We start from the raw sequence: 23,862 nt of genomic DNA on the forward strand, positions 1-23,862 counted from the left end.
TGAGGCGGTTTCTCTTGTGGAGCACGGGCTCTAGGGCACGTGGGCTTCAGGAGGTGCAGCACATGGGCTCAATAGTTGTGGCTTTCAGGTTTTAGAGCACAGGTTCGGTAGTTGTGGCGCCTGAGCTTAGCTGCCTTGCAGCATGTGGGATCTGCCACAGAGCAGGGGTTGAACCTGTGTCCCTTGCAATGGCAGGCAGATTCTTAACGCTGGTCCACCAGGGAAGCCCCTTCTATTCTAATTTTAACTCCATTGCTAACTTTCTTTGGCAGATACTGTTAGTGTCTGTAACTAGTAACAGATACTGTTAGTCATGTCTCACTATTTATTCTTTTTTTCTACAGTAATACAAATTTCAACCAAGCACATTTTGCCCAGCTGAAGACTGTATTTTCTTGCTTCCTTTATGGCATGGCATGGCCATGTGACCAGGTTCTGGCCAATACAATGTGACTGAAAAACGTGTGTAACTTCGGGTAGTCCCTTTGAAAGAAACACACCCTTACCTTTGCCTTCCCCCTTTCCCACAGGTTGGATCCTGTCTGGCCATGCAGATGAGGGAAATACTTTGAGGATGACAAAGAGATGGATCCCTGACCACCTGATTTGCCCATAGTGGATTGTTTTGTGAGAAGGAAATAAAGTTTGATATTGTTTAAGTCATTATATTTTTGAATATTATTATAGCCCAGCCTTTATCCTAATTAATTCATCTCCCCTATTTTGTTGTTAAGTTTACTTCAGTTCAGTCACTCAGTCATGTCCGACTCTTTGCAACCCCATGGACTGCAGCACACCAGGCTTCCCTGTCCATCACCAACTCACGGAGCTTGCTCAAACTCATGTCCATTGAATCAGTGTTTCCATCCAACCATTTCATCCTCTGTTGTCCCCTTCTCCTCCCACCTGCAATCTTTCCCAGCATCAGGGTCTTTTCCAGTGAGTCAGTTCTTCACATCAGGTGGCCAAAGTATTGGAGTTTCAGGTTCAACATTAGTCCTTCCAATGAATATTCAGGACTGATTTCCTTTAGGACTGACTGACTGGATCTTCTTGCAGTCCAAGCAACTCTCAAGAGTCTTCTCCAACACCACAGTTCAAGAGAAAAAATTCTTCAGTGCTCAGCTTTATGTTCCAACTCTCACATGCATACATGACTACTGGAAAAACCATAGCTTTGACTAGATGGACCTTTGTTGGCAAAGTAATGTCTCTGCTTTTTAATATGCTGTCTAGGTTGGTCATAGCTTTTCTTCCAAGGATCAAGTGTCTTTTTAATTTCATGGCTGCAGTCACCATCTGCAGTGATTTTGGAGCGCAAGAAAAGAAAGTCTGTCAGTTTCCATTGTTTCCCCATCTATTTGCCATGAAGTGATGGGACCAGATACCATGATCTTTGTTTTCTGAATGTAAAGTTTCAAGCCAGCTTTTTCACTCTTCTCTTTCAGTTTCATCAAGGGGCTCTTTAGTTCCTCTTTGCTTTCTGCCATAAGAGTGGTGTAATCAGCATATCTGAGGTTATTGATATTTCTCCTGGCAATCCTGATTCCAGCTTGTGCTTTTGTCCTTAAGGAACTGCAAATTAAAACAAGGTACCAATGCACACCCACTAGAATCCAAAACACTGAAAAACACCAAATACAGTTGAGAATGTAAAGCAAAAGGAACCATCATTCATTGCTGGTGCAAATATAAATTGATATAGCCACTTTGGAAGATAGTCTGGTGTGCATGTATGCTAAGTCGTTAGGTCATGTCCAACATCTGTGACCCTATGGACCATAGCCCGCCAGGCTCCTCTAGCCATGGGATTTTCCAGACAAGAATACTGGAGTGGGTTGCCATTTCCTACACTCCAGAGAATCTTCCCGACCCAGGGATCGAACCCACATCTCTCAGGTCTCCTGCATTGGTAGGCAGGTTCTTTACCTCTAGCACCACCTGGGAAACCCAGTATCTGGCAGTTTCTTATAAAACTAAACATGCTGTTAACACACTAACCTGTAATTTCACTTCCTAGTTTTTATGCAAATGAATTGAAAACATGTCACACAAAATCCTGCACGTGAACATTTATGGCAGCTTTATTCACAACTGTCCAAAATTTGGAGCAAGCAAGATGTCTTTTAATGGGTGAGTAGATAAATAAACCTCCACACGGTGAAATATTAGTGTTTAAAAGTTTGCTATTAAGAAAAAACATGGAGGAACCTTAAAAGCATGCTGCTAAGTGAAAGAAGCCAGTCCAAAAAGGCCTCTCTGTATGACTCCAGTTATATGACATTCTGGAAAAGGCAAAACTATGCAGATGGAAAAGAAAAAAGAAATCAGTGCCAGGGACTTCAGTGGAGGGATGGAAGGATAAATATTTCCCCCTAATATCTAATATTTGAATGGCATTGTCTGTTTTACTTATTTCAGGTAGAGGCATACATCTGGTTCCTGTTACTCTATCTTGGTCATTACTGAGTTAACAGTAACATTGTATTATGTATTTTATTGGTCAATATTATGTGTGTAATTAATATTGCTATTTAGTGGGAGAGAGTCTAAGAATTTTTTAGTACTGAAGAAGGGTTCTCATGAACACTCCCACTGAAAAGCCCAGGGACAGACAATTCATAAAAGAAGAAATTAAACTAGTAAACTTTTTCAAAAGAATTATTCAATACAAAATTTTCAACTTAAAAACATTTTTGTTTATCATACTGGCAAACATGAAAAAAGCAAAATTCTTAGTGTTGAAGATATCGGACGTGGACAAGTCCGTACTCTCATAAACTGAGGATGAAAACAAAATTTTTTCCAGTATTATGGAGAAATAATCGACATACATCCCTGTAGAAGTTTCAAGTGTATAGCTTGATGGTTTGATTTACGTGTATTGTGAAATGATTATTACAGTAGGTTTAACTGACATCCATCCTCTTATACAGGTACAACAAAAATTAAAAAGTTCTCTTATGATGAGACCTCTTAGACTCTATTCTCTCAACAAATGTCTTGTGTATCATACAGTCATCAGGTTGTATATTATGTCCCTAGTACTTACCTACCTTATGACTGAAAGTTTGCACTTTTAGTCATCATCCTGCTGTTTCTTCTTTCGCACCATTGGCCTATAGTAACCACAAGTCTGATCTGTCTTTCTGTGAGTTTGGAGGTTTTTGCCTTTTTTTTAGATTCCACATGTAAGCGAGATCATGTACTGTTTGTCTTTCTCTGATTTATTTCACTTAACATAATGCTGTTCTGCTGCATCCTTGTTGTTGGAAATGGGAGGGTTTCCTTTTCTATGGCTGAAAAACATTATGTGTGCATGCTCAGTCACTCATTCGTGTCCGACTCTTTGTGACCCCATGGACTGTAGCCCACCAGGCTCCTTTGTCCATGGAATTTTCCAGGCAAGAATACTGGAGTGGGATTGCCATTTCCTACTCCAGGGAGAATAATATTTATACATATATTAAATATGATATATATAGATCACAACTTTTTTATCCACATATTGACTAATGGACGCTTAGGTTAGAAGCAAAAATTTTACATTGTTTTATGGGGTGCAACTTGGCAATATATAAAAAATGTTGATTGTGCATGCCTGTGATCTCACGTTTCCACTTTTAGGGTTTTTTTCCCACAGAAATAATTAGGTGAATGTACAAAAGTGAACATTTGGAGATGAGCATCACAACACTTTTTATAATATTAAAACTTTAAAAACAGTAACTTATCCTTCTAAAGGAAGGGTTAGTTAACTAAATTATGGTACATTTAGGTATTGGAACACTGACAGCTATTTTAAAAATGAGGTCAAGATGTTTTCTTTCTTTCTTTTTCTTTTGAGTGAAAATAGCAGCTTGTACAACACCATGTGAAATATGATTCTATTTAAGTAAATATTTTATATATAAGCATAGGCTTTTAATGATATTCACTAAAATGTTAACAGAGGCTGTCTCTAGGGAGTGATCTTTGGGCTGAGGTTGGAGGAGGGGGAAGTTGCATTTTCACTTATATTCTGTGGTAATGCTTGGATTTGTTCTATAGTGTACATACTTAATTTTACAATTTGCAGATATAAGGAAGATTAAAATTTTGACACTAGAAATAAATAGAAGAGATCCTTACCTTTGAAAATGTTTGGAAATCCTGGTTATATGATTTCTTATTGATTTCAAATTCCTTATTAACATTTTATGCTTCTGACCTCTAGACCAACCTTAGGATTCCTTCCAGTGCTAAAAGTCTGTGGCTTTCTTCTGCTTGCTGTTGCTGCTGCCACGTCAAATGAGAACTGCTTAGTAAATCTTAGAGACTCCCTAATGGGGAGACCCTTACACTAGTTCAGGCTCTAGTTTCCTCCTATTTCAAGTGATTTTATTCCTGGGTGACAGTCTTGAGCTGGTTATGAAAACATGTAGAAGAGCACTGGGTTTGGAAAAGCTAGAAGTGGTTCTAGGAATCTCTGCTTTCCTGAACCTAGAACCTGTTATTCAAAGGGAAGTAGGTCAGAAAGAGAAAAACAAATATCGTATATTAACGCCTGTGCACGGCATCTAGAAAAAAATGGTACTGATGAACGCATTTGCAGAGAAGGAATAGAGATGCAGATGTAGAGAACAGACTGTGGATACAGCAGGCGAAGGAGAGGGTGGGACGAGTTGAGAGAGTAGTGTTGACATATGTACTCTATCGTGTAAAGTAGATGGCTAGAGGGACGCTGCTGTATTGCACAGGGAGCCCAGCCTGGTGCTCTGTGATGTAGAAGGGTGTGATGGGGGGAGGGGACTGAGGCTCTAGAAGGAGGGGAAATACAGATATTTATGAGCGATTCGCATTGTTGTACAACAGAAACCAATGCAAAATTGTAAAGCAATTTTCCTCCAATTAAAAAAAAAAAAATCTCTTGCTTTTTTGGGGGTCAGATGTAGGCCAGATTTGAGTGGGAACAGGGATTATGAATTGATTTTTCATATATATATATCAGGACTTTTCTATTTTACTCTTAGATTCAGGATATCACTACTAGGATGGTTTATCATTTGTTTAATTAGAACTTATTACCTCCAATTTGACGTGACTCAACGATGTTTTCCTTCCAGAGCTCTTTCTCTTAGGTGTTCAGGCAAGCTGAAAAGCCTCAAAATTATTTGGAATTCCTTTCTAGTAGGTTACCTCATACTCGGTTAGCTATTAAATTCTGTTTCACTTTAAGTTTATGGTTCAATACAAGGAACTACGGTTTCCTTAACTAATGCTGCTGCTCACTTTTTCTGTCCACTGTTCTCAGTCTGATTTCCATTGTCTTTCCAACCCTGGGTGTTTCTTACCTGGACTTAAAATCTTTCCACCTAGGGTTGTATATTTATTGATACTTCAATAGTAAGCCAGTTTAGATGGTCGCAATGTAAGTATTTTTAGTACTTATTTTTGTACCTGCTTTATGCTAAGAATTGCATGTATGTGTGTGAGTTGTGACTGTGTGGGTGTGCTGGGTGATGGTGGAAGGGGTGATGATGTGTAAAGTAATAGAAGACAGAATCCATGTCTCAGAATTACTTTTAAAGTATGAACTTAATTAAACACTATTATGATTTCCTGGCTTCAGTCCCATCAAAATCAAATGCCTGATCAAGAAATTCAAAACTTTTATCATTCCTAATTTGCCTTACTCACCTTCCAACTGATTCCTGCTTGTCATCTCTCCTTCATCAGTCCCGACATTCACTCCCCTCTTCTTGGACTCATTCACACAAGAATGATCACTGTCTCCTACTGCAAGGTCAGACTTTCACTGGAGGTGTCCTTCAACTCTGAGTTTAGGGTATCCCAGTACCTCCTGGCCCTTCTTTTATTATTATCACAGCCACTACCACAACGTTTTCTGTATCTCCCAAATGCCTGTTAGAGTTCTCATTACAGGCTTGCTGAAGCAATCTTAAACAGTAACTTTCTCAGGAAAATAAGGACTCCTGGACTTATATGCCATACTCAGCTCAGTTTGTATTTTCCCACAAGAGATGTACATAGATAATTAGGTCTTTGAGAGCAAAAATTCTGACTTAATTTGTCTTTATCTACCAGAGTGCTTTAGATGTGTAAGTTTCTTGAGGACTTCCTTGATGGTCCTGTGGCTAAGACTCTGAGCTCCCAATGTAGGGGGCTTAGTTTCAATCCCTGGGCAGGAAATAAGATTCCAGATGCCACAACTAAAAGATCCTGAATGCTGCAACAAAGATCATAGATCACACATGCTGCAACTAAAACCTGACCACAAATAATTTTTTTTTAAAGACAATTTCTTGAAAAGTTTTATACAACTAGATCCTTTGCCAGGCCTCCCTGTCCGTCACCAACTCCCGAAGTTCACTCAGACTCATGTCCATCAAGTCAGTGATGCCATCCAGCCATCTCATCCTCTGTCATCCCCTTCTCCTCCTTCCCCCAATCCCTCCCAGCATCGGAGTCTTTTCCAGTGAGTCAATTCATGAGATGGCCAAAGTACTGGGGTTTCAGCTTTAGCATTAGTCCTTCCAAAGAAATCCCAGGGCTGATTTTCTTCAGAATGGACTGATTGGATGTCCTTGCAGTTCAAGGGACTCTCAAGAGTCTTCTCCAACACCACAGTTCAAAAGCATCAATTCTTCAGCACTCAGCCTTCTTCACAGTCCAACTCTCACATCCAAACATGATTACTGGAAAAACCATAGCCTTGACTAGACAGACCTTTGTTGGCAAAGTAATGTCTCTGCTTTTCAATATGCTATCTAGGTTGGTCATAACTTTCCTTCCAAGGAGTAAGCGTCTTTTAATTTCATGGCTGCAATCACCATCTGCAGTGATTTTGGAGCCCAGAAAATAAAGTCTGACACTGCTTCCACTGTTTCCCCATCTATTTCCCATGAAGTGATGGGACCAGATGCCATGATCTTCGTTTTCTGAATGTTGAGCTTTAAGCCAACTTTTTCACTCTCCACTTTCACTTTCATCAAGAGGCTTTTGAGTTCCTCTTCACTTTCTGCCATAAGGGTGGTGTCATCTGCATATCTGAGGTTACTGATATTTCTCCTGGCAATCTTGATTCCAGCTTGTGCTTCTTCCAGCCCAGCGTTTCTCATGATGTACTCTGCATAGAAGTTCAATAAGCAGGGTGACAATATACAGCCTTGACGTACTCCTTTTCCTATTTGGAACCAGTCTGTTGTTCCATGTCCAGTTACCTAACTTTGACATTCAGTAGTACTATTATGTACTGAATGGTGTGGTTTGATATTCTTTGTTATAGTTTCTTCCACTCTTATTTTATCCTAAAAATCATGTAAGTACTTGTTCTATAGACTGTAAATGTGTGTGTCTTTCCAAATCTGTAGGCTGAAATCTAATCCCCAATGTATTTGGGGTAGAGCCTTTGGGAGGTGATTAGGTCATGAGGGCAGAGCCTTCATGAATAGAATTAGTGTCCTCATAAAAGGGGCAAAAGTGGAAGCAGTGATAGATTTTATTTGGGGGTGCTCCAAAATAACTGTAGATGGTGACTGCAGCCATGAAATTAAAAGATGCTTGCTCCTTGGAAGGAAAGCCATGACAAATCTAGATATCGTATTAAAAAGCAGAGATATCACTTTGCCAACAAAGGTCCATATAGTGAAAGCTATAGTTTTTCCAGTAGCCATGTATGGATATGAGAGTTGGACCATAAAGAAGGCTGATTGCCAAAGAATTGATGCTTTTGAACTGTGGTGTTGGGGGAGACTCTTGAGAGTCCCTTGGACTGCAAGGAGATCAAACCCCTCGATCCTAAAGGAAATCAACCCTGAATATGCATTGGAAGGACAAATGGTGAAGCTAAAACTCCACTACTCTGGCCACCTGATGTGAAGAGCTGACTCATTGGAAAGGAGCCTGATGCTGAGAAAGATTGAAGGCAAAAGAAGAGGGCAGCAAGGATGAGATGGTTAGATAGCATCACTGACTCGACAGACATGAATTTGAGCAAACTCCAGCAGATAGTAGAGGACAGAGGAGCCTGGCATGCTACAGTCCATGGGGTCGTAAACAGTCAGACATGACAGTGACTGAAGAACAACCAAAGGGGCTTCCCTCATGGCTCAAATAGTAAAGAATCCACCTACAATGCAAGAGATATAGGAGGTGTGGGTTCGATCCCTGGGTCAGGAAGATCCCTTGGAGGAGGAAATGGCAATCCACTCGAGTATTCTCTCCTAGAGAATCCCATGGACAGAAGAGCCTGGCGGGCTACAGTCCACAGGGTCGAAAAGAATTGGACATGACTGAGCATGCATGTGCTACTCTCTCCTCATAAAAAAGACCCCAGAGAGCTCTCTCTGTGTGTGCAGACACAGTAGGAGGACAACCATTTATGAGCCAGAAAGAAGGCTCTCACTTGCCACCGAATCTGCCAGTATCTTGCTCTTGGACTTCCCAGCCCCCAGAACTGAGAAATTTCTATTTTTTACAAGCCACCCAGGGTCTGTTACAGCATCCCAAGTAGACTAAGGTGGCTTGTGAAGCATGCTCATACTCCAGGCCTTTGGGGCCTTTCCAAACCTATGGAATCAGAAAGTTCTGCGAAAGACGCTCAGAATCTGTATTTTTAACACCCAACTGAGTTGATTCTTTTGGCCAGAGAAATTTGGAAACTCTGTTATATTGAGAAACTTAATAAATATTGATTGAGGTTAATGGTTCTCTTTGATCATTATGCCAAATACAACTCCATGAGCATTAACCTGATGTCAGAATGCCTGAATTCCAGCCTTGTTAATTACCACCTGAGTGACTGGGGGCTAGTTCAGTGTTTCTTAAACTTGTCTGCCAGTTAGAATCACAGGGCTTCTTTACCATCTGAGCCACCAGGAAAGCCCACACAGGGTCTCTAAAAAATTCCAAAACCCAGGCCACACCCAAGACCAATTAAATCACACTTTCTAGTGCTCTGACACAGGCCTCAGTGTTTTTCGACGTTTCCCCGCCAAGTGATTGATGTCAACACACAAACAAGCTTGAGAATCACTGGACTAATTTACTCTCTCTGTTTCTTCATGAGTCAAATGTGGACAATAACTTCCATTCGAAAATGTTACTCTCATTAATACATGTGAATATATGTATTATATAAGATATAATACATATAAAGGATACTTATAAAGGATACTTATAAAGGATAAAACTTTGTGTGTTAGTTGCTCAGTTGTGTCAGACTCTTTGCGACCCCATAGACTCTAGCCGTCTAGGATTCTTGGTCCATGGAGTTCTCCAGGCAAGAATACTGGAGTGGGTTGCTATTTCCTTCTCCAGGGGATCTGATCTTCCCACTGCAGTGATTGAACTGGGGTCTTCCGCATTGCAGACAATTCTTTACCGTCTGAGCCACCAGCAAAGCCTAAATGATAAAACTTTATATAAACCTAATTATATTTTAGGCTTTAAAATATTTTTAATAAAAACAAATTTGCCAGTAATAATTTTAATATTTTAGATATATGTATATTTGTAGTGCTTATAATTGTGATGATCAGTTCAACAGTTTAGTGGGATAGATTCAGCTTGTGAAGGAAACCATCATTCAGAAAGCTAACCTTACAATTTAGGTAAATTTCCTTCAAGTGGCCCTGGTGTAAAGCAGTGGTTCTCAGCTCTTAGAGTGTATCAACATGTTCCTTGACTGGGGTTTATCCTCAAAGATTTTGACTCCATAGGTCTGGAGTGGGGCTCCAGCAACTACAAGTTTATAAAGATAAACATGTCATTCTGTTGCCCTGTTGCTAACCATGGTGAGTCTGCTATTTATGTTTAGGCCTTTTGCTTTATCTATGATATTTAGTCATAAGTGTTCTACTTTTCTCCTGTCAGAACTATCTCTTCATCATGTAAGCAGAAAACAATTTTAGAATAGTTTTAAAAATATCTGAAGCCAGGACTTCCCTGGTGGTCTAGTGGTTACGAAGCTGCTTGCCAAAGTGGGGGACATGGGTTTGATCCCTGGTGCAGGAAGAGTCCACATGCCGTGGGGCAACTAAACCCATGTGCCACAATTACGGAGACTGTGCTCCAGAATCTGCATGCCTAGAGCTGGTACTCTGCCAGCAAGGGAAGCTCATGCAGCACAACTAGAGACTAGCCCCTGCTCACTGAAACTAGAGATCGAGAGCAGCAAAGAGACCCAATGCAGCCATTAAAAAAAATAAAAAACAAAGCAAAAAACTTTTGAAGCTGTATGGGTACCATTCCTTATTACCAGTACCATTCGATCTTTAATACAATCTTCCAGTTTTTTTTTAATATCTGAACTGGCCTTCTTGATTTATACTCAACCTTTCTAATGGCTATAATGACTATCTGCGTTTCTAAAAATTCAGAGAATCTGTGGGTCCTCCGCTGACCTGAATCTGTCTCTCTAGGGCTGAATCACTTTCAGAATCACTTTCTTCAGCTTCATTGTGCATGGGTAGCACCTGAGAGGCTCATTAACAACGTATACTCTATCCAGACCTGGTGGATTAACCTTTGGGATGAAGCCAAAAATTCTGGATTCTAAGCTATCTGCCTGGGTTATTCCAGTGAACACTGTACTTTGAGAAGTATTGGCTCTATGGAACTAAGTGGCTGGGGAAGCTTCGGTGAGATAGAGACACTAAGGAAGGGCTCATAGGATCCAGACACAAAACTCTGTAAGGAACTCTGTGTTCTCTTCCTTCCTGTGCTTCACCTTTGTGCAAATAATGTTAGATAACCATGTGTTTAGGGGCTTCCCTGGTGGCTCAGCTGGTAAAGAATCTGCCTGCAGTGCGGGAGACCTGGGTTCGACCCCTGGGTTGGGAAGATCCCCACCCACTCCAGCATTCTTGCCTGGAGTATCCCATGGGCAGAGAAGCCTGGTGGGCCCATGGGGTCACAAAGAGTTGAACGCTACTGAGCGACTGAGCACAGCACACAAGTGGTGTAGTGGGAAAGAATCCATCTGCCAGTGCAGGGCAAGAGATGTGAGCTCAATCTCTGGGTCGGGAAGATCCCCTGAAGAAGGAAATGGCTACGCACTCCAGTAGTCTTGCCTGGAAAATTCCATGGACAGAGGGCAGTTCAGTTCAGTTTGGTCGCTCAGTCGTGTCCGACTCTTTGCGACCCCATGGACTGCAGCACAGGGACAGAGGGCAAGGAGAGAACAAAGAAAGAGGCAGGCGAATCTAGATTGGTAGGTGGTGGTTAATAGGCAAGGAACTTACATAGAAGCCTTGGGCGGCTGCAAGATGAGTAGATGTCCTCAACTGCCCACCAGAATCTTAAGAGTTTATGTAGAGGCCTTGTATACCATCCAGATGGTCTCACTAAACATAGCTCTCTCAAGGCTGTGTCCTTGAAACTGTTTCCACTGTTAGAATGGTGGGCAGAACATACATTCCAAAGGCAAGGGAGGGTGTAAGAAGCCTCCAGTTGTGCAGGTCCAGCTCCTGGTTAACTGGTGGTCATGTTCTCTGGATGACCTCTTCCAACAGTTGGTAGGCTTTGAGCATTAAGGCCTACTGACTTTTGTTGCCAATCCCAGCATGGAGACTGGGTCAGAGAAGACACAGTGAACGCACTGGTTTACAATGAGGAAAGACTCCCTTTCCTTCTCTTTCTGTTTTCCTTCCCTCCTTCATCCTGACCTTTCTCCATATTTGTCTTTTCCCTTGGTTTGTTGGTTTGTGGTCCATTCTTGAGGAAACAGCCATCTAGAACAGACCTGGATACAAAAGCAAAGCAAATAAAAAACCCTCTACATCAGAAATCACATCAATAACAAACAAAACACCCAATTCTTCTTTAAATTACACCATTAGCACATTTGATAATTCACTTGTGTTAATTATTTTTACTGTTATGTATAATTGTATTTGACCTGTCTTCATTTCATGACTATGCTTTTATTTGTTTACTTTCATTTATCAGCACTACCCACTCCAGTATGCTTGGGCTTCCCTTGTGGCTCAGCTGGTAAAGAATCAGCCTGCAATGCAGGAGACCTGGGTTCGATCCCTGGGTTGGGAAGATCCCCTGGAGAAGGGAAAGGCTACCCACTCCAGTATGCTGGCCTGGAGAATTCCATGGACTGTATAGTCCATGGGGTCCCAAAGAGTTGGACACGACTGAGCGACTTTCACTTGCACTTTTCACCAGCACTTTAATGCATTCTGAAAGCCTTCATCTGCCTATGGTTTCAGGTAAACTGTGTTCTTTCTGCAAAATGTGCAGTAAATGATTTTCTACTAAAATATGTTAGCTTGGTAGGAACGTATAAGGATGGATCACTGGATTTTCATATTCTATGTTTTCTGTCTTAAAGAAACTTGTGGATTGTTAATTAATTTTTACGGTAAATCAGTATTGAGTAAGCTTCAGACTCAACAGTACTTGAAACCCGAAGAAACTTAAGACTAGACTTCAAAAAAAGTTCACCTTTTTTTCCCTTTTAGCGCTTGCTGTGGAGTGCTCGTGCTTTTCTTTCCCTTTGCTGCCGCCCGGTTCCCCATTAGCCATCGGCATGGGTTTTGGAGACCAAAAAGCTCTGCAGGCCTCCAAGTGCTCAATGACTGCTTGGCGGACAAGAGCCACATTGAGTGGTACGTGCCATCAAAAGCAGATGTGGCAGTATTTGAAGCCGTCTCCAGCCCACCACTTGCCAACTTGTGTCATGCCCTCCGTTGGTATAGTCACATCACCTCTTATGAAAAGGAAAAGGCCAGCCTGTCAGGAGTGAAGAAGGCCTTAGGAAAGTATGGCCCTGCTAATGTGGCAGACACCACAGAAAGTGGAGTTACAGATAGTAAAGATAACGATGATGACATTGATTGCTTCGGATCTGAGGAGGAGGACAAAAGTGAAGAAGCCAAGAGGTGATGAGAAGAGCGCCTTGCACAGTATGAGTCAAAGAAAGCCAAAAATCCAGACCTTGTTGCCAAGTCTTCCAACTTATTAGACGTGAAACCTTGGGATGGTGAGACAGATCTAGCAAAACTAAAGGAGTGCATCAGAAGCGTTCAAGAGGATGGCTTGGTCCGAGCCTCTTCTAAATTAGTTCTGGTTGGGTATGGCATTAAAAAACTTCAGATACAGTGTATAGTTGAAGATGACAAAGTTGGGACAGACATGCTGGAGGAGCAGATCACTGCTTTTGACGAGTATATACAGTTTATGGACGTGGCTGCATTCAACAAGATCTAAAATCCATTGTGGATCAGTGCCCTTAAATAAAAGTTTGAAAGATTAAAAAAAAAAAAAAGGTTAGATTGTGTGCACAGGCTAAGTTGCTTCAGTCGTGTCCAACTCTTTGTGACCCCATGAACTGAAGCCCTCCAGGCTCCTCTCTCTGTCCATGGGATTCTCTAGGCAATAATAGGAGAGTGGGTTGCCATGCTCGCCTCCAGGGGATCTTCCCAATCCAAAGATAGAAACCTGTCTCTTATGTCTCCTGCATTGGCAGCTGAAGTCCTTACCACTAGTGCCACCTGGAAAGCCCTAGATCAGTATGAGAGCAGACAAACGGATTAATCTTTTTCCAAATCTTTTGCATAAAACTCCAATTATAAACACAGCTCTCTGCCCATCTTCCTGCCACTCCCTGCTTCCACAGACAAGTTGTTCTCTTTATTGTGATTTGGAAAGGACCAACCATAATGGCTAAGTCAGTGCTGTTTAAATAAGAGCTATAATCATATCCACATCATCTCTATGTTTGTTTAAACTCTGTTACTTCTCATGTAAATTACAGAAATTGCCCCTTGTCCCAGAACAACCCTCCCAACCCATTCTCTAGCCCAAGTCTGACTAAGGTAATCTTTCTAAAATATACATTTTGCTATTTCTTCCTTTTGCTTAAAATCTTCTGTTGGTCTCCTGTGCTGTGTTCTCTGTTGTTCTGGTCATCCGGAATGATTTCATTACACATGGAAATTAAATGAGATTCTTAAATTTAATATTAGAGGGCACATAAGCCAGTCCTTCCTAGGGCATGGCAGCTAAAAGAGGAGAAGTTCAAGAGCTGTCAATGGCCATATTCTTCACCCTGTGCAGGAACCACAAAGAGATGCAGAGATGAGAGAGAGGGAGCAAGCTGCTGCTTGTGTTGGAAGCCCTGGTTCAAACTGTCCCCAACTCTTGTCTGTACCCCTGTTCTTCCAGAAGTTGCTTGTTTTGCCCTTTCTGTGTCACATAAGATACCCCAGTACATTCCTATAATGTTCCTCCTTCCACCTAGGCTTAGAAATAAGTTTCTGTCACCTGCAAACAAAAGAGTCTTGGTTAGAACAGCTTGTAAGGAAAAATACAACTGCTCCTGATACATAACAAGCACTCTGTTAATCCTTTTCATGATCATTTGCCTGATTTTCAGCATCATCCCTGTAACAAAAGGATATATATCAGTCCTCTTAGGTTACAGTAATACAGAATTGGCACTTAAGAACTAATGACTGGTAATGTAATCAACATTAATGCAACTGAAGGAAGAAAAAAATAATGGCTTGTAAGACCCTTCATGATATGGCCCCAGATTATCAAATCACAATCTCCATATAACTCTTAGGAAGAAGCTCCGCTTCACATAACAGAACACAGACAAACAGACTTACAAGGCATTCTGTTCTCTCTCGTACAAAGAAGGGTAGACAAAGATAGTGCTGGGAATGGCTTATCAGCTCAACTAAATGATAATGGGGCTTCCCAGGGGGCTCAGTGGTAAGGAATCAGCTGCCAAGCAGGAGCTACAGGAGACAAGGGTTTGATCCCCGGGTCAGGAAGATCCCCTGGAAAAGGAAATTGCTCCCCACTCCAGTATTCTTGCCTGGAGAATCCCATGGACAGAGGAGCCTGGAGGGCTACAGTCCATGGGGTCACAAAGAGTTGGACATGACTTAGTGACTAAGCAACAATTAAACGTTAATGCCTTAGCTCTTTGCAATTTGAGTCTTTCCTTGATTCCAAGATGGTGGTAGCAGCTCCAGACAGTCTTTAAGACTTATGTAAGCATCTTTGATAAGAAAGCAGAGGGCAACAGCTTTCTCCTTGGGAGGGTCTCCTTTTAGTCTGGAAAAGAAGCCTCAGTGGACTTGTCCTTAGATCTCATGGGCCAGCACTGGATCACATGCCCAATCCTAGACACATGATTGTGAAGTGAAAAGTACCTTCATTCATTCTCTAGCTGGCCATAATTCCCTGGACCTGGGCTAGTTATTGGAGGCTTTGTTAGCAGAGAATAGAAAGTGGAGCTGTGTATAGTAAGAAGCCATATCTCCCACACATATATTTCTGTTACCACCATAATTGCCACCCCAATTCTAAAAGCCAGTCTAATCGAACTGCTTTCAGCATTCAAACATGCTATACTCTCTGTGGTGTCTGGGTCTTTGCACATGACTTTTGCTTTACCCAAAACACACTGTCTTTGCTTCATTTACTAACATCTTGATCTGAATGGCTCCTACTTCTCCCTTTAGGCCTCAGTTTCAATACCACTTCCTTTGAAAAGTCTTCCCTGATCCCCAGTACTCCAGCACCCTTTTGTTATTCCTGTCTTAGACCCTGCCAAACTACAGATCTTCCTTGACTTATGATGGGGCTGTGTCCTGATGAAACCATTGTAAGTTGAAAATATTGTAAGTCAAAAATGTATTTAATACACCTAACTTACTGAACATCATAGCTTAGTCCAGCCTACCTTAAATGTTCTTAGAACACTTACATTAGCCTACAGTTGGGCAAAATCATCTAACACAAAGCCTATTTGATAATAAAGTGTTGAATAGCTCACATAACTTATTGAATACTGTACTGAAAGTAAAACACACAATGGTTGTCTCGATATAGAATGGTTGTGATTGCAAGACTGCCTGGGAACTGCCTGGGGGCACAAGGCAGTGTTGTGCCAGATATTGCCAGCACAGGGACAGACCAAAATTCAAAATTCAAAGTATAGTTTCTGTTGAATGTGTGTCACTTTTGTACTATCACAAATCAAACTATTATAAGTTGGGGACTCTTTGTATATAGTAATTGTCTGTCTACTTATTTATATTCCCTACTCGATTGTAATCTTTTGATGGTTTATTGATTGAGTCTTATTTCTCTATGATCTCACCTAGAACTTGTACATAGTAGGTGATCAATAGATATTTGTAAAAGTATTAATAAATGGAGCGAAGCACTTTTTGGGTGCACTCAAAATCAATATGTGTTGAAACCACTTAAAAAAGGTCACGGGGACATAGATGTTAATTTACTTCTGATTTTTGTTCAAAGGAATAAACAAAAGAGTGTTTTGTTAAAAAAAAATTCCTTACAGACATTTACATTTAAAAGCTTTTGCCATGGTGGTTTCCAAAGAAAGAGGATGGAGAAGGATGATTTCTTGCTCAGGTAGGGATGTATTTATTTTGCTTATCTTACTCAAAAACTAAAGATTCTAAGAATTTTCTAATGGTCTTTAACTAGTTTTTCAGACATATTTTTGCATATGTATTTATAGCATAGAAACTAAATGTAGCTGCTAAATGAACTCACTTGAATTTTATAAGATGCTGTCTTATTCTGTAACTACTTGATACCACTAGGAAAAAGCAACAATGTGGCATGACGTGACACTTTCAATTCCTTTTGTAAGCAGATACATTTAAATAAACTCTGGGAGTTTGTGATGGACAGGGAGGCCTGGCCTGCTGCAGTCCACGGGGGTCGCAGAGTCGGACATGACTGAACTGAACTAAAATTTAAATAAGGACTGAACGAATGAATGAAATTAAGTGGGAAACAATAATGACCAAATTTGATTAATATAATAGACATCACTTCAAAATTTTAGCACTCTGAAGTTCAATATTGAGATTGTAATTTATATGAAACATTCATTCACAAATTGTTAAAAAGAGAATTTACCAAGCATGATGAGCCTCTTAGGATTTTCAATGTAGTATTGCCACTTTTGCGTGTCATACCCTGGTATATTTTGTCACTGACCACCCCCAAAACTGCCCATTTGGAGTGGGGCCCAGAGTCAGAGGAGGTTGTCTAACTGGCCCCAGATGCAAGGCAAGCATCTCTGCCTTGGCTCTAGGGAGCTAGTGGGTCCGGTGCAGCTGGAATGGTCTGTGACCCTTCTGAAAGCTGTATGGAGCCTATGCCAAGCCCCAACAAGACCATCATGGAAGACACCTTTTCTGTTTGGGAAAATGCAAAGGCTAGTTTCCCAAGTGAGTCTTCATTTTGAGAAATGACTCCTGGCTTATTGCTAGGCTCATATAGAGGCTGAATCACTCAACCATCTGGCATAAAATGGCCATAGTACCTCAATTCCTGACCTGAAACGATATTGTCTCAGACACTTAGCATAATGTCAGTCATTCCCAGCAGTAATCCACATCAAGTAGACTGAGATGGAAGAGAAACCTATAAGGCTGAGTCTAGGGGAGTCAGACACGACTCAAGCGACTTAGCAGCAGCAGCAGGGGAAGCCTAAAGACACAGGTATCTTGTATGAGCAAGTAGTTGCACTTCTACATTACACGTTCCTCCTTATGTCTCCTGGGAGTTTCCTATGACTAGTGGACCAGGGATAGAGTAACCTGAACCTGGTGTACAGATGGCTTTGCAAGACACACTGGCACCAGGCAGATGAGAGGAAGTGCTGCTGGTCTTCAGGGTGGCCCTGAACTACAACTGAGAAGTAAAATGCGTACAAGGGTTAAATTTTGAGCAGTAATTTTATGAATCACTCTATCTAGAAAGGAACATATTATTGTCTGCTTTACCTGAGGTCAGGATCTGAGCTGATTCTTGAGCTTTTTATTTGGCACAGAGGTGATATTCCAGATCTGTGATAAGAAAGGCAATTGGAATGTAGCAGTAAAACTGGGGCTGAAGACCCTCCCTGTGGTGCCAGATGTTAACCCTTGTATTGCTGGATCATAGGGAGTCAGAGATGTCTCTGGGGGAAGAACCAGAGTGACTTTGGCAATGGTGGATATAATGGGGCAGGGGGCTTGGGATAGTGGCAACGTTTTAGAGATGGTTTCAGGTTGAATGGGGGCATTCCTGGTGGCTTGGTGGTAAAGAATCTGCCTGTCAATGCAGGAGACACAAGAGACGCGAGTTTGATCCCGGGGTCGGGAAGATTCCATGGGGAAGGGAATGGCAACCCACACCAGTATTGTTGCCTGGGAAATTCCAAGGACAGAGTAGCCTTGGGGGCTGCAGTCCATTGGGGTCGCAAAGAGTTGGATACGACAGGGCGACTGAGCAGACATGCAAGGCTGAACGAGTAGGTACTGGGTAGTTTTGCTGTTCTGGTCTGACTCGATGATCAGAGACTTAGAAGGATCAAGACAGGAGAACTGAGGTGGATGAAACTGGAGCCTATTATACAGAGTGAAGTAAGCCAGAAAGAAAAACACCAATACAGTATACTAACGCATATATATGGAATTTAGAAAGATGGTAACAATAACCCTGTGTACGAGACAGCAAAAGAGACACTGATGTATAGAACAGTCTTATGGACTCTGTGGGAGAGGGAGAGGGTGGGAAGATTTGGGAGAATGGCATTGAAACATGTAAAATATCATGTATGAAATGAGTTGCCAGTCCAGGTTCGATGCACGATACTGGATGCTTGGGGCTGGTGCACTGGGACGACCCAGAGGGATGGAATGGGGAGGGAGGAGGGAAGAGGGTTCAGGATGGGGAACACATGTATACCTGTGGCGGATTCATTTTGATATTTGGCAAATCTAATACAGTTATGTAAAGTTTAAAAATAAAATAAAATTAAAAAATAAATTAAAAAAAAAAAAAAAAAGACAGGAGAACTGATGACAAGAAGGTTTTAGGAAAGGGTGGATGGACCTTTCAGAATGGGACTAGAATCTGAAAATATCTGTGTCCATGTGAATGCTAAGACACCTTCATTGCAGAAGAGGTTCTTTATAACCGCACAATTGTACTCATCTCACATACTAGCAAAGTAATGCTCAAAATTATCCAAGCCAGGCTTCAACAGTACGTGAACCATGAACTTCCAGATGTTCAAGCTGGATTTAGAAAAGGTGGAGGAACCAGAGATCAAAATGCCAACATCTGTTGGATCATAGAAAAAGCAAGAGAATTCCTTTTATTGATTTCTGTTTTATTGATTACCCGAAAGCCTTTAACTGTAGATCACAACAAACTGTGGAAAATTCTGAAAGAGATGGGAATACCAGACCATCTTACCTGCTTCCTGAGAAATCTGTATGCAAGTCAAGAAGCAACAGTTAGAACTGGACATGGAACGACAGACTGGTTCCAAACTGGGAAAGGAGTACGTCAGGGCTGTATATTGTCACCCTGCTTACTTAACTTATGTGTAGAGTACAGCATGCAAAAGGCCAGGCTGGATGAAGCACAAGCTGGAATCAAGATTTCCAGGAGAAATATTACTAACCTCAGATATGCAGATGATACCATTCTTATGGAAGAAAGTGAAGAGGAACTATAGAGCGTCTTGATGAAAGTGAAAGAGGAAAGTGTTAAAGCTGGCTTAAAACTCAACATTAAAAAAACTAAGATTATGGCATCCAGTCCCATCACTTTATGGCAAATAGATGGAGAAACAATGGAAGCAGTAACAGATTTTCTTTTCTTGGGCTCCCAAATCACCACAGATGGTGACTGCAGCCATGAAATAAAAAGATGCTTGCTCCTTGGAAGAAAAGCTATGACTAACCTAGACAACATACTAAAGAGCAGAGACATTATTTTGCCAACAAAGTTCTGTCTAGTCAAACCTATGGTTTTTTCCAGTAGTCATGTATGGATGTGAGAGTTGGACCATAAAGAAAGCTGAGCACTGAAGAATTGATGGTTTTGAACTGTGGTGTTGGAGAAGACTCTTGAGAGTCCCTTGGACTGCAAGCAGATCCAACCAGTCCATCCTAAAGGAAATCAGTCCTGAATATTCATTGGAAAGACTGATGCTGAAGCTGAAACTCCAATACTTTGGCCACCTGATGTGAAGAACTGACTCACTGGAAAAGACCCTGATGCTGGGAAAGATTGAAGGCAGGAGGACAAGGGGATGACAGAGGATGAGATGTTTGGATGGCATCACTGACTCGATGGACATGAGTTTGAGCAAGCTTCAGGAGTTGGTGATGGACAGGCCTGGCATGCTGCGGTCCATGGGGTTGCAAAGAGTTGGACACGACTGAGTGACTGAACTGTGTCTTAATAACCAGGAGAACAAAATGACTCCTTCTGTGGGAGTCAGCCCTCCTCCTCTCCAGCTAGTCTATTAGTTCACGGACATAACAGTTGTGATGGCCAGAATGGAGGAAATGCTTGAATTCAATAACATAAATTTCCTTTCCTCAAGATTGATTCCTATACTGTTAGCAACGATGACTAGCATGCACCTCAGGGGGACCTGATCTACTTCCTTGTTGCAGATACATTTTTTTGAGTTGGAAATGCCCTTTCATCATGGAGGAGCAACATGTATCATCTTTCTGGACTTGGATTCTCTCTCCCTGCTTACCTGCATCTCAAGCATCATAGGATTCCATACATAGCTTCTGACAGGTGAGCTCACTGCATTGCAAAAAGAGAAATGTGATAGGCTACTAACTGCCTGGTCTTACTGTATAGATACTCAGTCACCCTAATGATGCCACAATACTATCGAAAAAGTGGCTTCCCTGGTGGCTCAGACAGTAAAGAATCTGCCTACAATGCAGGAGAACTGGATTCAATCCCTGGGTTGGGAAGACTCCCTGGTGAAGGGAATGGCTACCCACTCCAGTATTCTTGCCTGGAGAATCCCATGGACACAGGAACCTGGTGGGCTAAAGTTCATGGGGTCACAAAGAGTCAGACACGACTGATGGACTCACACACACACTATCTAAGAAGTAGCCTCTTGTGATATTGGTGTGCTCTGTTGTGGGAAACTGAACATGAGCAGAACCAGTGATCAATATGATCGATTTTGTTTTCACAGACAGAATGCAACCTAGGACCAGGGGGTGAAGACTTCTTTAACATTATACCTACTTTTTCACTTTCAGAATTTTTGCTTTAATTCTTCTTAGAAGACCTATTATTTCTTTAACTCTTCAGTGTAAGGAATTCAGTATTCAGTGAAGTGATGCTTCAGCTAAGGGTTAAAAAAAAAATAAGTTGATTGAATTGACAGCTGAGACTGCCACCTGGATATGTGAGATTCTTTTTGCAATCAGGGCAAAGATCCTTGGCAAGCTGTGCTGTTGGCTGGAAGCCAAGAGAACTTGGACCAAGCTGAGGAGGAATCTATCTTGTAAGTCAGCATCCTTCTTATGAATGCCAGCAGAATGGAGGACTTGAACCAGTATTTCCTTGCTAAGTATGCTATTTATTCTCCTGTTTCCTTTATAAATGATATTTTAAAATAATTGTTTTTGTTCTCTTCTTTCCTCTTTCTTTCAGGGGTATACAATGTTATCTAAGTAGTGGTTGAGTTTATCAACCACTGAAACGGGACTGTGACAGAACTGAAGAGGAATGGACACAAGCCGGTGGAAGCCAGAGGTCCTGGCCAAAATCTTACCTCTGTGTGCAGTGGCTGGAAGTGACTGTGGTTGTCTCCCACTGCAGTTGTGTGAGGACTGGTTGGGTCATGTGTTATGAGTGATTTTGGCATGGGGGATAAAGGGGGAAGAGGTATGTATTAGAGGGAGAGAGAGAAGGGAGGAGAGGAAGGGAGAGAGAGAGAAAGAATGTGTGACAGAGACAGAGAATGAATGAATGAGTGTGTGTGTGTGTGTGTTTGTGTGCGTGTGCATGTATGTGTATGGGCAGCCAGAGGGTGGATTGTAGCAGATAGCTTTAGGGTATCTGTATGGTCAGTTGTGATTTCTCCTTTCTCAGAAAGACTGTTCCTTTGTGCATGGACATGGGCTCCGGAGATTTTCCCTGTGCTATGTGATTCTGTCTACCTGGCCATGGATGTTTGTCTGGGAGTTGCTACCTGATCACGTTCTGCAGCTCGACCAATGAGACACAGAGTTGGAAAGCCATTTGATTCCTGTCACATTAGGGAAGATTCTAGAGAGAGATTTATAAACTCCTTGATGCCCTGGAGACTCCCCACTTCCTGCCTTTTTGAGCCTTTGTCCTTCACCCCTCTTTGGAGTTCATTAAATGCTCTGAAACCCTTTCCATAATCTTCCTTTGTTGTCCAAATTAGCCAAAGTTGCTTTATGTTCCTCACAACCAAAGAACATTAGTTAGCTAATACAGAAATTAAAGACTACCTATGTATGGAGTGATCCTGGATGTGGTTGCTTAACTTTAAGGAAAAAAATCCATTATTTGTGAAGAAGAAAGGAAGACTTCCAAACTTAACTCTTTCTTCATGGGGTTATACTTCCCTCCTTATTCCCTTAGCTCTGGCTGGGGAAAAAAATCGCATTAATTACTGGAATAATCACATTTATTTTTCTAAAGTTAAATTTTGGATATACAGAGGAGAGGGCATGGCGAGGGATGGAAAACACCATTTGGAATGATTAGTAGCCTAGTGTATCTGGTTTAGTGAGAACTAGGTCAGATGGACAAGTGAAGATGCATAGACTTGGAGCAAAGGCAAGCAGATGATCAAAACAAGTATAAATACATAAGCCAGATGAAGTCCTCCAACACTAGCCTCCTCACTCCTGTGCTGTTTCACTAATCCTGCTGCTGCAGAGACCAAAGTAGACCTTCTGGTGGTAGCGGATACAGAGAATAAAGAAACTTGCCAAATAAATAAAATTATGCCTTGGTCTCTTTAGGTATATTATTCATTAATGTCACCTTCTTCCTGGTCTTTCCAGCTTTATTCTCATTGAAATATAATAAGCTCTAATGTATATTAATGAAGTTGTTCTCAAATCTTAGTAATCCTAAAAATTACCTAGGAAGTTCTTGTTAAAACACATATTCTGGGCCAGCCCCTCAGAGGTCGCAATTTATTAGGTTCAAGGTGGGACCCAGGAAGCTCAACTTTTAATAAAAACCAAGATTTTCAAAGGCAGCTAGTCATTGGTTGAGTGACCACATGTAAATTATTTTCCAAGCAAGAAAGTTTTTGAGAAGGAAGTGAGTTGCTACTAATATATAATTATACTGGAAGGACAGGTACAAACCAGCACTGTCCCATGAAAATCATCACAGTAATTGATCATACTTGAGAAATACAGCTAAGTGAAATGAAATGTCAGTCAGAGCAACTCAGACAATCCACACTTAAGCTGATTGTGGTTATAAAAGTCCTTGTTACATATGAGACATTTAGGCCTTAAGAAAAGATATATGGAAGTCCTTTTATTTTTCAGGTGGGGAATTGCCTGCCTGCTGTATCCCAGAAAACTAATATAACCTTTGGTGGAGAAGGAAATGGCAACCCACTCCAGTGTTCTTGCCTGGAGAATCCCATGGACGGAGAAGCCTGGTAGGCTGCAGCCCATGGGGTCGCACAGAGTCGGACATGACTGAAGTGACTTAGCAGTAGCAGCAGCAGACTTGTTTTACCCAGTGATCTTTGAGACAATTCAAGAACTTTTAAATCACAAAAAAATCTCTTTTTTTCTTCCCTCCTTTTGTTCCTCACTCCCCACCCTGATTCCCTCGCCAGTTTTTTAAATCAAATATTCATTGAGGAATACAAAAGACTGAGAAAGTCAGCCAGGGAGAATGCAACCATGGACCCTCATTCCTTTTACTCTTCATACACTGCAGAGACAGTTCAGCTCCGGCAACCAGTGCAACTTGCTACTCTTCTGGAGAGATGTTTAGGCAACATCATTAAAAATACAACAG

The 23,862-nt window shown here is 41.5% G+C and overlaps 1 protein-coding gene across 1 annotated transcript; it reads left to right on the forward strand.

Moving 5' to 3' along the window:
- The first annotated feature begins 2,044 nt into the window (after positions 1–2,044).
- Positions 2,045–13,224, forward strand: LOC102399994 (elongation factor 1-beta-like). The gene is given in 2 exon segments (XM_044947196.2): positions 2,045–2,133; positions 12,477–13,224. Coding segments are annotated over 2 exon segments (837 nt in total).
- The last annotated feature ends 10,638 nt before the right edge of the window (positions 13,225–23,862 follow it).

Source organism: Bubalus bubalis, chromosome 8 (assembly GCF_019923935.1).
Source record: "Bubalus bubalis isolate 160015118507 breed Murrah chromosome 8, NDDB_SH_1, whole genome shotgun sequence".
Taxonomy (NCBI): domain Eukaryota; kingdom Metazoa; phylum Chordata; class Mammalia; order Artiodactyla; family Bovidae; genus Bubalus; species Bubalus bubalis.